Here is a 13,643-nt window from a genome sequence, read left to right as displayed (position 1 = left end):
CTCTCCTGAAGTTAGTCAGCTGGTGCTCTGCAACACTTCATCACCATTTATTTATATAGCGCCACTAATTCCGCAGCGCTGTAGAGAACTCACTCACATCAGTCCCTGCCCCATTGGGGTTTACAGTCTAAATTCCCTAAAATACACACACACACACACACAGACAGACTATGGTCAATTTGTTAGCAGTCAATTAACCTACCAGTATGTTTTTGGAATCTGGGCGGAAACAGGAGCACCCGGAGGAAAGCCACGCAAACACGGGGAGAACATACAAACTCCACACAATCGGGAATTTAACTCATGACCCCACTGCTGTGAGGCAGAAGTGCTAACCACTAAGTCACCGTGCTGCCCAGCCCTTCTAAACATTACTGTTTTTGTGGCTCTCCCAGGTGAATATATTACATTTTGGGAACAAATTATTATTCAACGTTTACAGTAGCATATGGGATGGTGCAAGTAAACTGTACTTTATTCCTAGACATAACAAAAACAAATCTCAATCATTTTAATATGACGTGCACATGTTATATTAGTAAATGCAACCATTTATATTATTACATATTTAGACAGAATTGCCCAATTTGGATGCAGATACATTCCAATCAGTATATTGAACATGAGTCTCAAAAATCCGCTGAAGCATTGTCCGCACAGCAAAACCCACAGGCTATACAAAAGGCAGAACACGCTTTGAAAATCACATTTTTGGGTATTAGTCCACAAGATTTTTAATGCATTTTCCAACAATGAGAGAACCGAACATTCACGGAGCTGGAAGAGGTCTCAATATCTCAATCTCAAACCCAGAAGACGTTAGATGTTCGTGCTGCATCATTCAACTGTGTACTTTCGATCCTGCCTAAACAATCATCTAGTCTTCCCCTACATGGTGCTGTACTCCATTATAGACTAAGCTCAACAAATTCCGACCACCTCACATAATCACTTCTACGACTTTACCTTTGAATCTGAACTACCTATTGAGCAATAATGTGCTGTAACCCATAGCAACCATTAGTCCAAGAAGTCTAATTGGTTACAACTTACAAGTTATTTTAAAGGGGTTATTCCATAAAAATGCCCTAAAAAAAAATGTACAATACTCCTCATCTCCATTTTATGGACATCTACTAGAGGAATTGATTTTTAACACCTTGAATGTTTATTACAGTATCATTTTAGCATAGCTTCTATTTTAAATGTGGGTTCTATAAAGAAAATATATATAATTTTTTATTTAAGTTAATGCCACATCCATATTTATATAGTCTGACTTACAGCTGAAGTACCTTTGTACATAGTTCAGGTTTGGGTCCAAGTTATTTGTGTTGCTGAATATTTGTAGAGAACAATATTCAGAAAAACTGAGCATATGTAAAAAAAACATGTTCTTAAAGAGGCAGAGAGACCATAAGAGAGGTTATACATTTTCTCCACAAACTTCTATCTATGCAACAATGTTAGGATAACAGGCTGGTCAATATATAAGTTCACAAACAGAAATCCAATCTTATTTTTAGAAGCAAGTTGCGAGTCTAATACCATTTACTTAGCTAACGGATGTGACAGCATTTAATAATTTCCCTCCTAGGCATTGTCCCGTTGTTGTTATGACACTGTGCTTCTGTGTAGATGGTTGTAAAGCTTATCCATCATTACCTTTAATTTCAGCTCCAAAATGGCTTCCTCAATCCTTGCTCCATAGTGCCCCACGTCTGTCAGACCTTCCGTATGCCACAAAATGTTCCCCACATGTCCCCCATACCCCCAACATACCATTCAGACCTCCCCCTAACCCTGAAATGGCCCTAGATCCCACATGTACTCAAAACCTCCTTTCAGGAGTTCCCCCAACTTACCCAGAGCCACTCAGACCACCCCAAATGATCCTGCATACACCTCATCACTGGAAGTACCCATCAGTAATTGATAGTGACTAATTTGTGGTCAGTAGATTATTAGCGGGCAGGCTTAAATAATTATTAATACCATCGTACCTAAGAATTCCTGCTTACCTTGTCAATGAAGTCAAAATCAATCAGGACTCATGGTCGAAGCTACGTCCCCACAGAAGAAGGTAGGAGAACGCAGATCTTCTACACTAATCATAGATGTGTGGCGTGACTTCACATAATGAGAAAGTTGGCTGCTCTGGTCACGTCCAGTCCTATTCTCTGCTTTAATGACACACAAAGCGTTATCCGCGGCCCCAGTTCTTATACAATAAGAAATGTTGCGGTAGGTGAAGTACGGTGGGTCATAAAGCAGAGAATAAGTCAGACTGGGGGGAACGCAATGAAAGGCTCACCAGGCCATGTGTCAATTAGCTATACAGACTCGAAACAGATATTATGTGTACTAAACCAATAATCAGCCTATTTTCCCCACTGGTATCAATAGTTCCTACTGAATAGGTAGGCTGTAATCTCAAGCATCTCCACCAAGAAAATGTCAGCCTGCAAAGCATAATAGGCAACATTACACAGAATAAAGCAGAGTGGTGTATCCCACTTCTAACACCAATTAACTTGATGTCTATAAAGGAGATTTTGATTTCACTAGTGTTGTAGATTAATAGAAAGAGGAAAGATCACTTCAACAGTATAAATGCACAGAGTAAAAACTGGATTTAACAGGCAATGCCTCTTTTTTTTTTTTTTTTCAAAACACACAATCCAGACGTTAAGCGGTTGCTGGGCTATTTATCCATGAAGATTCACCAAGCTCTGGCAAAGGACAGCTGCTTATATTATCTGTCTTCAGGAGAAATAAGACAGACTAAAATTCTGGCAGCTGCAAGGCCGGATTAGTCATTCAGTACAGGCATGCTTGCTGGAGTTCTTGTATGTTAAACATCAACCATGTCTCACTACACGGACCCTGCTCTCCTTACTGAGCAGTCACGATAAACCGGAAAGGAGGCCGGGCTTTCCACAACTGCGTGCCGATTGTCCAACACAATCCTGGTCACATGATCAGGCACTGCTCCCCGCTGGCACTTCCGGAATTTAGGTTCAATCCATCAAGATCAAAATTTACACCAGGAGGCTTAAAATACAAGAAAAAATATAGACAAAAAATGACCAAACACATTATACATTGCATGGAAAAAACATAAAAAGATGTTGTACCAGGCCATTAACCTTTTTGTCTATTATGCTATATACCGGTATGTCTTTATTGTACTATAGTTACTGAAATGGAAGAGGTTAATGTGTCTCAAGTCGCATTAGAAAGCTATATTCTCTCTTGTCAGAGCTCTTGGCTGGGTTTGAAGTTAGATAACACTTTGCAGGCCCGACAAATTGAAACCGACTAAATACAGACAGGAGCTGGATGTGAAAAAGGAAAGAGGAGCAATTTGGCTGAAGTTGCTAGTGAATACCGCAGAGGTGGTCAAACGCAAGGAGCTACCAACAGTTCATGTTTTCAGGATTTCTTTAATCATCCACAGGCGAGTTAATCTATTTGGCTAGGTCGGTAATTCTCCCACCTGTTTCTACAGACGAAAATCCTGAAAACATGACCTGTTGGAAGCTCTCGAGGACTGGGTTCGAGCACCTAGTTTGTGTTCCAATCAGAGAGGTGGAGAACTAAGATCTAAGCTGCAATATCATAGATAGGAAGTGAGGAATTGCCATTCCTTAAGAACATATGTAACCATGGACACACACTGCTATGTACTGATCGTTTCCATTGTTGCCAAGAAAAGGTCAGTTCTTCACATCCCATATGTCTAATGGCAGCAATGGTGTTTTGCTGAATTTTCAACAGACGATTTCAGGCATAAATCCTATTTCAATTATGAAAGAGTTAATCTAGTGTCAGTAACCATCATAGGGGCCGATTCAACTACTAACTGTGTCCGGCTGTGCACATTTCCGGGGTCCTCTATATCAATAGGTAAAGGAGATTAAAATGAAGGTTTGTTGTAACAAACCTTCCTGCTAAGAGAGCAGTCAATTAATTGATCCAAGTCAGTAACTTAGGGTGTGGGTGGGTTCTCACAGAAACATGGTAGCTTGCAGGAAGCAACTTCCAAATTATTTGCCAAGTCAATATAGCTGTTCTTACATTTAAAGAAACATTTTCCAATCATATAAAAGAATTTGGGAAGTAGGGTGGAGGGGGATTGGTTTCAATACAGAGCACTATTCAATGTAGATGAACTTACAGAATCTCCCGCCAGCTCTTTGGGTGGGTGTCCCAGTTCTTGAAGCTGCAGAAAAAAACGCAAAACATATTAGACTTATACATACATTATAAAAATAAAATAAAAGACAGTATGAAAATGAACACCAAGCACAGACCACGCAGGCCCCCGGCACACGCCGCGCAGAACCCCGCTGCAGAGCCCCCGGCGCACAGGACAAAGTTATTCACTTGTTGGAACTTTGCACTTTCCCAACAATACTAGTTAGATTGGAATGATCACTAGGATCAGGTTTGATACATACCTGCTGCATGAGATCCATCACAGTCTCAAATCTGGCCGCCTCTTCTCCCGGCTGCTCGGACTCAAACTGCCGGCAGATCCTTCCCATCAGGTTATGCTGCTCCTGGTACTTCTGGTACTCCTCAGCGGGTAGGGAGTCCCGGTGTGTATTCAGCCATTCTGGGTACTGTGCGTGAGGAGGAGACAGAGATGTGAGAACCAAATAAAAACCAGGATCAAAACACAAATATTACTTTCTATAATACATACATACAATAGACGTATTATTTTTGTAATTAAATAAACGGGAACTTCAGATCCTCATTATTGTCCCCTTAGACCTTAAAGAAAGTGCCTATTCCGCATTGACAGTCATTCAATCAGCTGATTGGACAAACCGTGGCAGTCGTCCAATCAGGTGTTTTGACCACAGCTCAATGCCCTCTAGGTACTTTCCAAAATCAATAGGTTGTTAAACATAAAGAACCGGCTGCTATCAGTAGTAGAGATGCTCGGGCTCTGTTTTCTGAAAACCGAGCCCACCCGAACTTATGGGATCCGAGTAGCTCCCGAGCCGGCTCGGTACTTTTGCGCATCCTCGGATCTAAATCGAGGCAAAACGTCATTGTTGTGTTGTCGGATCTCATGAGTTTTGGAGTCCATAAGTACCTCCCTCCCCAGGAGATCCAGCGCCCATTGCTCACACAGAAACAGTTGTAGCAGTGTTCTTGTCATTTTCCAGTCTCCAGTGCCATTGCTCAGTGCCATTGCTCATACAGAAGTAGGGGTAGCAGTGTTCTTGTCACTCTCCAGTGACATTGCTCAGTGCCATTGCTCATACATAGACAGGGGTAGCAGTGTTCTTGTCACTCTCCAGTCTCCAGTGACATTGCTCAGTGCCATTGCTCATACAGAAGTAGGGGTAGCAGTGTTCTTGTCACTCTCCAGTGACATTGCTCAGTGCCATTGCTCATACATAGACAGGGGTAGCAGTGTTCTTGTCACTCTCCAGTCTCCAGTGACATTGCTCAGTGCCATTGCTCATACAGAAGTAGGGGTAGCAGTGTTCTTGTCACTCTCCAGTGACATTGCTCAGTGCCATTGCTCATACATAGACAGGGGTAGCAGTGTTCTTGTCACTCTCCAGTCTCCAGTGACATTGCTCAGTGCCATTGCTCATACAGAAGTAGGGGTAGCAGTGTTCTTGTCACTCTCCAGTGACATTGCTCAGTGCCATTGCTCATACATAGACAGGGGTAGCAGTGTTCTTGTCACTCTCCAGTCTCCAGTGACATTGCTCAGTGCCATTGCTCATACAGAAGTAGGGGTAGCAGTGTTCTTGTCACTCTCCAGTGACATTGCTCAGTGCCATTGCTCATACATAGACAGGGGTAGCAGTGTTCTTGTCACTCTCCAGTGACATTGCTCAGTGCCATTGCTCATACATAGACAGGGGTAGCAGTGTTCTTGTCACTCTCCAGTCTCCAGTGACATTGCTCAGTGCCATTGCTCATACAGAAGTAGGGGTAGCAGTGTTCTTGTCACTCTCCAGTCTCCAGTGACATTGCTCAGTGCCATTGCTCATACATAGACAGGGGTAGCAGTGTTCTTGTCACTCTCCAGTCTCCAGTGACATTGCTCAGTGCCATTGCTCATACATAAACAGGGGTAGCTGTGTTCTTGTCACTCTCCAGTGACATTGCTCAGTGCCATTGCTCATACATAAACAGGGGTAGCAGTGTTCTTGTCACTTGAGCCAAATTATGTGATTTTAGAAAGAAAAAAAAAAAAATTAGGGATCCAAAACCAAAACACGGGGCTCAGTGAACATCTCTAGTCAGTAGCTCCTGCAGAGCTGGAGTGGTGGGCATCGTACCCCAATAATTCTATGAACTGATAAAATAATACTGATTAAAAACAAAATTTGAGCCCGTCATAACCAGACATGAGCTGAAGCCATGTTGGTCAGATTTAGTCCAGGGAAACTCTACCAACGGTTTAATTTTTTATTTCACATCCTCCAACTGACAGGATGCAAAGTGCAAGTCATTTCTTACATTTCTAAAGACGTATTAAACATTTAAGAATGATCTGTTGTTAGTGTGCTCTTCTGGCTGCCTTTCTGGGGAATGAAAGGTGCTTTATTTCCACCATAAGGCATCAGAATAAAAAAAAATTCTTACAAGTCTTTCAAATCGTCTTACTTTGCCTTTACAATTACAAATCTATGAATTCTCCTTTAGGCGTAAAACACAAATAATGTCAGGTATATTATGAAGGTAATTCAGATAAAACTATGATTGGAAAGCCATAGAGAGCAGACTTGCCTTGTCGGTGATCTCCTTGAGGGAGGGGTACAACACTTCTTTGGAGAGCAGGTTCTGCATGATATTCTGCATGAATGGCAGGATACTCCCTTCCTTGTCTTCGTAGTCCACTCCCAGACCATCCATCGCCCGCGTCAGCTCTTCCTCCGGTAAGCTGGTGTTCTGCGGATGACATGGGATTCGTACACATTACGCTTCTATACCAGACATGCACCCAACATACAGACCCCAGCACAGATGAAAAGTCATCTTTAAATGGTTTTATTGTGAAATGTTTAGAATCGACTAGTCTGTAATCCACTATAGCTGTAGGTCAGCTTATGATGATTAAAATGAAGGAATATCCATTGTGGAACGGAGAAACATTGAAGAGTAATGGCATGCAGTACTCTATTAAACCTGCAGAGGACACTGTTGTTACTGAAGTCTTAGGCTGGGTACACACTACAGCAGTGGTTCCCAAACTTTTGCAGTTCGCGGCACCCTTAGAGTCTCCAAATTTTTTCAAGGCACCCCTCCAAAATAATTACTGAGCAGTCCTGTTTTAGAAGTGGTTGGGTCAAAAAATTTTAATAAGCAATTAGGCCACGACAGAAATACTTATTTAGTTGTATGCAAAAATGCCCCCTCTGCATCGACACTCTGCCCCCACTGCAACCAGGCACCCTGCCCCCACTGCAACCAGGCACCCTGCCCCCACTGCAACCAGGCACCCTGCCCCCACTGCAACCAGGCACCCTGCCCCCACTGCAACCAGGCACACTGCCCTCTCTCACGTTGCCCCCTCTGCCCTCTCTCACGCTGTCCCCCTCCTCTGCTTCTCTCACGCTGTCCTCCTCCTCTGCCCTCTCTCACGCTGTACCCCTCCTCTGCCCTCTCTCACGCTGTCCCCCTCCTCTGCCCTCTCTCACGCTGTCCCCCTCCACTGCTCTCTGTCACGCTGTCCCCCTTCACTGCTCTCTGTCACGCTGTCCCCCTTCACTGCTCTCTGTCCCCCTCCTCTGCCCTCTGTCCCCCTCCTCTGCCCTCTGTCCCCCTCCTCTGCCCTCTGTCCCCCTCCTCTGCCCTCTGTCCCCCTCCTCTGCCCTCTGTCCCCCTCCTCTGCCCTCTGTCCCCCTCCTCTGCCCCGCTCCTCTGCCCTCTGTCCCGCTCCTCTGCCCTCTGTCCCGCTCCTCTGCCCTGCGCCAGCCCTAGACAGCTGCTGCGGGAGAGAGGAGGCTGCTGGGTCCCGGCGCCGCGCGGATTGGTAAGTTTCTGTTTTCTTTCTTTTTCTAGGGCTGGCCCGCAGCATCCCAGTGACAGCGCCGCGGCACCCCTGGGAGCCGCGGCGCACACTTTGGGAACCGCCGCACTACAGGGTTAACAGATTATCGGGCCAAACACACGATAAACGACTGTTTGGTCTGATATTGCATTAGCGTGTACACTCCAATGATGAACGATTATCGTTCCAAAGCAAATCATATCATTTGATTTATAAACAGACTAAAAATCATGTTCAACGATGGAACGATGTCGTTCCAATCCTGCAGTGTGTAAGCACTCAGGACCAGCAGTGTCCATAGATCTCTATGCAGTGTGCAGAGTCACCATCTTTTCAGCTGTTGGTTATGACAGATGAAGAGCACAGATCTAGGTAAATGGTGTAATATGTGTATAGTGTGTACACAGGAATCGGCTGCTGATCGGGACTTTCAGTCGTTGGTAAAATCGTTAACAATATGGCATCAGGAGAAATTTTCTGTAGTGTGCACCCAGCCTTAGGCAGCTTGATCTCTTAATCAACAGCATACTATCCATAGGGTGTAAAAGCTACTACACAGAATACAGAAAGATTTGGTATTATAACAAAACAATTAAAAAAAATAGCACCCAAAGCTAAAAAGATACAAACAATTCAAATAATGCAGTGTTCTTTGCATCCAAAGTCAGTATAAATTATCTCCACCCCAATTTACTTATTTCTTTTTTTTATTTAAAATACTTCCAAAAATTACTTTTCCTGATTGATTTTCAACACAAACATCACGCGACAACCAGAAACCCCAAATGGCTGCTTAGGAAATCCTCTTACTTCCAGAATTAGAGGAACGTGCGATAATTTATCCCTTACCTGCAAGTCGTTGGCATTCTTGGCCAATCCCGTGAGCGTCTCTTTCAGACAGGATGTAAACTCTTGCTGGGATGTTTCGTCACTTCCTGTCAGGGAAGAGGAGGCAGCCATTTTGAATCAAAAACAATGGTTCTCAAAATTTGTAAATAAACTGTATTCCAAAAAAATATCTCCATCTTAATTGTACATAACACAGTAGAATGTATATGTCGGACACAGTTTGATGCTATCCCTCTTTACAGGCAAGAAGCAAACCGAAAGCGTCTGAAATATCAGCAAATGGTTCTCTCAGGAAATAGAGATAACTTGGACTGTAGGTTGACCTTAATGACGTACTTCATCAGTCATGTGACAATTTGGGAGTCACCCCCCTCCTCCACCAGTACAGATAAGACTGGATCAACGGAACATCTTATGGGAAACAGAGGAGTCCTGTTAGACCCAATCGCTTTGTTGTTGCCCTTTTAACAACCACTGTGTACAGTATGTGGCCAAATTACCAAATTAGTCACCTATCTAGAGGAAAGTAGCCCACGGATAAATTTTCGGGCTCTCCAGACACGTCGCCCAGTCTAGTACAGATCGTGTACTTTGCCCTTATGGCGACCATCTTCCCATAGGCCGGGATCACTCACCGACTTTGCCAGCAGCCTCAGACAACTTCTGGAACTGCTCGACCAAGTGGGGCTCCTCCTCAGCCAGCTCCTTCATGGCCTTCTCGAATTCCTCTGTGGCCTGGGCCGCCAACTCGCTGCTGAACAGCTCCTGGAAGAACTTCTCCTGGGAGGTGAAGAGCGGATCCTGGCCCGGGACAGAGATAGAGACATTACAGGGAATTCACAGACACGTTCGAACATAGAACAATCACTCCCGAGAACGTTTCCCTTCTATAAACCTAAAGAACCATTGAACGTTCTGAACATTCCGAACATCAATTATAGAATTGGAGGATGGTGGTGGACAAAACAATAACATTAATCTGGCACCAAAAAAAGTTTAGGTTCTGTCAAAACATAAAAAAATTAATTAAAGAGTAAAGATGAATTTGACTTTTAAGAGAACTTTTGTCATTTCGATGTTTGACACTTCCCTGAATAAACCTCACCTTATAAAGGTAGGGGATCTATTTCCCATGTTGCAACTGTGTTTAAAAATAATAATAATAATAATAATAAAAAGTTAAATTACAAAAATGTACCCATCGACCAGCATCCATTTTAAGGGCTCAACCAAACTTCGGAAGGGTGCAGCCAATCAATTCACTTTGCAGCGCTTGTCTTATTGACATGAATAATTTATAGCTGGCAACGTTTCCAGGGACAAATCTTAAAAACCTGGAGTGTGTCTAGAAAATTGGGAACAGTTGGCAACTATGATATTGGTTCTGCTTACAAAATGGCCGCCTCCACTGTATGCGAACATTGGTTACACTTTGCTTACATAGACACTCGGGCAGCCAACCAGGACAAGGCTGGTGTAACCCTACACTATGATTGGCGGCTGATGGTGCTCTGCGCTGATACCGACCAATCAGGGAAGAGATAGAGGGGTAGGAATACACATATAATTGTGAATTCATTACAATTAACCCTTGGTGGAACATATACCCCATTGAGAGGCCATAGCGGACACTCACTTTAGCAGCATCTACAGGCGTCTTCTCCGGCACAGCGGGTTGTGCGTCTGGTTCTGCTGCCGGAGGCGGCCGGCCGGTCTTCTCAAAATCGTCAAGTGCGCCTGGTGAAAACAAACAATTCAGTACATTTATAACACTGACTGAATCCTATCCAAACACAGACAGTAAAACTCCATGAAAAGAGCACGTAAGTCCCCTACAGACACGATGACAGAGACTCTTAAAGCAGTCACTTTGAGGAGCACTGCTACACAAGCTGATGAGGAGGGGAATGTCCTACAGACATGATCACAGAGATCTTCCTCCTCATACACCGAGAAGAGCGCAGCTACACAAGGTAATTAAGGGAATGTCCTACAGACCTGATCACAGAGATCTTCCTCCTCATACAGTCACTGTGAGAAGCACTGCTATACAAGGTAATGAGGAGAGAAATGTCCTACAGAAGCGATCACAGAGATCTTCCTCCTCACACAGTCACTGGGAGGAGCGCTGCTATACAAGGTAATGAGAAGGGGAATGTCCTACAGACATAATCACAGAGATCTTCCTCCTCATACAATCACAGAGAGGAGCGCAGCTACACAAGGTAATGAGAAGGGGAATGTCCTACAGACATGATCACAGAGATCTTCCTCCTCATACAGTCACTGGGAGGAACGCTGCTATACAAGGTAATGAGGAGAGGAGTGTCCTACAGACATGATCACAGAGATCTTCCTCCTCACACAGTCACTGGGAGGAACGCTGCTATACAAGGTAATGAGAAGGGGAATGTCCAACAGACATGATCACAGAGATCTTCCTCCTCATACAATCACTGAGAGGAGCGCAGCTACACAAGTTAATGAGGGGAATGTCATGCAGACATGATGACAAAGAATCTTCTCATAATCACTGTGAGGAGTGCTGCTACACAAGATGATGAGCAGGGGAATGCATACAGACATGATGACAGAGACTCTCTTTGTAGTCACTGTGAGGAGTGCTGCTATACAAGGCAATGAGGAGGGGATTGTAACATAGACATGATCACGGAGATCCTCCTCCTCCTAATACAGTCACTGCGAAGAGCTCAGCTACACAATGTAATGGAAAAAGAATATCACATACACACACACATACATACATAAAGACATGATCACCAAGTACTTCCTTCTACAGCCACTGTGAGGAGCACTGCTTAACAATGTAATGAGCATAGAAATACCAAGGGAATATGGGGAAAACAGCAATAACTGTCACATTTAATTTAGTATATATTAGATATGGACCTCCGAAGTAAAGAAAAATATGTACAGTGTTGCAGTAAAGGATGGTGCTTTCTTAATTTTAACAAATAAAAAGTGCAGGGAGAGTAGAGAGGGCAAATCTCTACAGGGGAAGGAGGGGGGCAGATGTGACGAGAACTGCACTTTGCATTTAACGAAGTAAGGAAAGGAGCCAAAGGTTATAAGTGATAATGATCATTGTGTTTGGACTAAGCAGAGCAGAGCAGTGTATGTCCTGGTAGATCTATAGTATTACACCGGGCACCGTATAGATACACTGATCTGTCTGGTATATGGCAGAGCAGTGTGTGTCCTGGTAGATCTATAGTATTACACCGGGCACCGTATAGATACACTGATCTGTCTGTTATATGGCAGAGCAGTGTATGTCCTGGTAGATCTATAGTATTACACCGGGCACCGTATAGATACACTGATCTGTCTGGTATATGGCAGAGCAGTGTATGTCCTGGTAGATCTATAGTATTACACTGGGGACCGTATAGATACACTGATCTGTCTGGTATATGGCAGAGCAGTGTATGTCCTGGTAGATCTATAGTATTACACCGGGCACCGTATAGATACACTGATCTGTCTGGTATATGGCAGAGCAGTGTGTGTCCTGGTAGATCTATAGTATTACACCGGGCACCGTATAGATACACTGATCTGTCTGGTATATGGCAGAGCAGTGTGTGTCTTGGTAGATCTATAGTATTACATCGGGCACCGTATAGATACACTGATCTGTCTGGTATATGGCAGAGCAGTGTATGTCCTAGTAGACCTGTAGGATTACACCGGGCACCGTATAGATACACTGATCTGTCTGGTATATGGCAGAGCAGTGTATGTCCTGCTTGACCTGTAGGATTACACTGGGCACCGTACAGATACTCTGATCTGTCTGGTATATGGCAGAGCAGGTTATATTTTGGAGTGCAGGAGCCCAGGTGACAGCTCCACTCTATCTGGTGCACAGACTATGACAGCTGACACCAGTCCAGGGCACTGGGGCAAAGTCCACCCACCATGTCTGCCCTACTGCAGCTAAAATATGTACAATACCCCCCTCTGATCTGCGCTACTGGACATTATAGGGTAACACGTGACTCCCCCCCTATATGAGCACTGCTAGCACCCCCCAAAACCCTGCAGCAGCATGCACTATGCACCATGCCTCCAGGAGCCCAGTAATGCTCCCTCCAAGGGCCCCCAGGTCCCTGCACAAGCTCCTCCCCCTCTCTGCACGTCCCCCCCACTCTGGGCTCTTACTGTCCAGCAGCTCATCCAGCTCCTTGTCTTCTCCACCGGCTCCGGCCATCTTTCCTCCTTCCTGCTGGGGAGGGAGGGGGGGGCGTGTCCGAGAGACGTCGGCGGCGCCCGGCCAGTAGGAGGCGTCGGGCGAGTAAGGGCAGTGAAGCCGCCGCCGCCGGCGCCATTTTTAAAAGGCAAGAGAAGGTGACAGGGAGGGGACAAGCTGTGTGACTTAATGTGCTGTCAGAGCTCTCCCAAATGTCAGACACAGGCTGTGTAACACTGGGACATTATTTAAGATCCATAGTTATCTACACAGGTTGTCTCCAAATGGGTTACAGTAGAAGTGATATTATTTTGGGGTTATCTCCACTTTTAGATAACCTCTAACAGAAACATCCAACTGTTCCCTTAGACTTGATTAATTTTACAATGGATCGTGGATCCAGGCTTGTGTGGAAATAATGCATATTGAGGGTACCAAGTAGCTGTCCCTTTGTTGACCTGCAGTATACTTTAAATAGCTGCATTGACTTGAGATTTTATATCGTATACATATTACATAGTTGTACCCTTATTAGAAAACTAAGGCAAC

General features: G+C 44.4%; 1 protein-coding gene across 1 annotated transcript; it reads right to left on the bottom strand.

Annotated features, from left to right (window-relative positions):
- Positions 1-452: 452 nt before the first annotated feature.
- PEX19 (peroxisomal biogenesis factor 19) lies at positions 453-13,164 on the bottom strand. The gene is made up of 8 exons (XM_075193329.1): positions 13,067-13,164; positions 10,518-10,618; positions 9,517-9,682; positions 8,882-8,967; positions 6,769-6,930; positions 4,464-4,628; positions 4,181-4,225; positions 453-3,054 (listed from the first exon to the last, which is right to left on the bottom strand). The coding sequence occupies exons 1-8, from the start codon at positions 13,113-13,115 to the stop codon at positions 2,974-2,976; spliced, it is 855 nt and encodes a 284-aa protein (XP_075049430.1). The 5' UTR covers positions 13,116-13,164; the 3' UTR covers positions 453-2,973.
- Between the last annotated feature and the right edge of the window lie 479 nt (positions 13,165-13,643).

The sequence above is a fragment of the Mixophyes fleayi genome, chromosome 12, assembly GCF_038048845.1.
Source record: "Mixophyes fleayi isolate aMixFle1 chromosome 12, aMixFle1.hap1, whole genome shotgun sequence".
NCBI lineage: Eukaryota > Metazoa > Chordata > Amphibia > Anura > Limnodynastidae > Mixophyes > Mixophyes fleayi.
The sequence above is the reverse complement of the archived record's forward strand: the minus strand, read 5'-3'. Positions and strand labels throughout refer to the sequence as shown.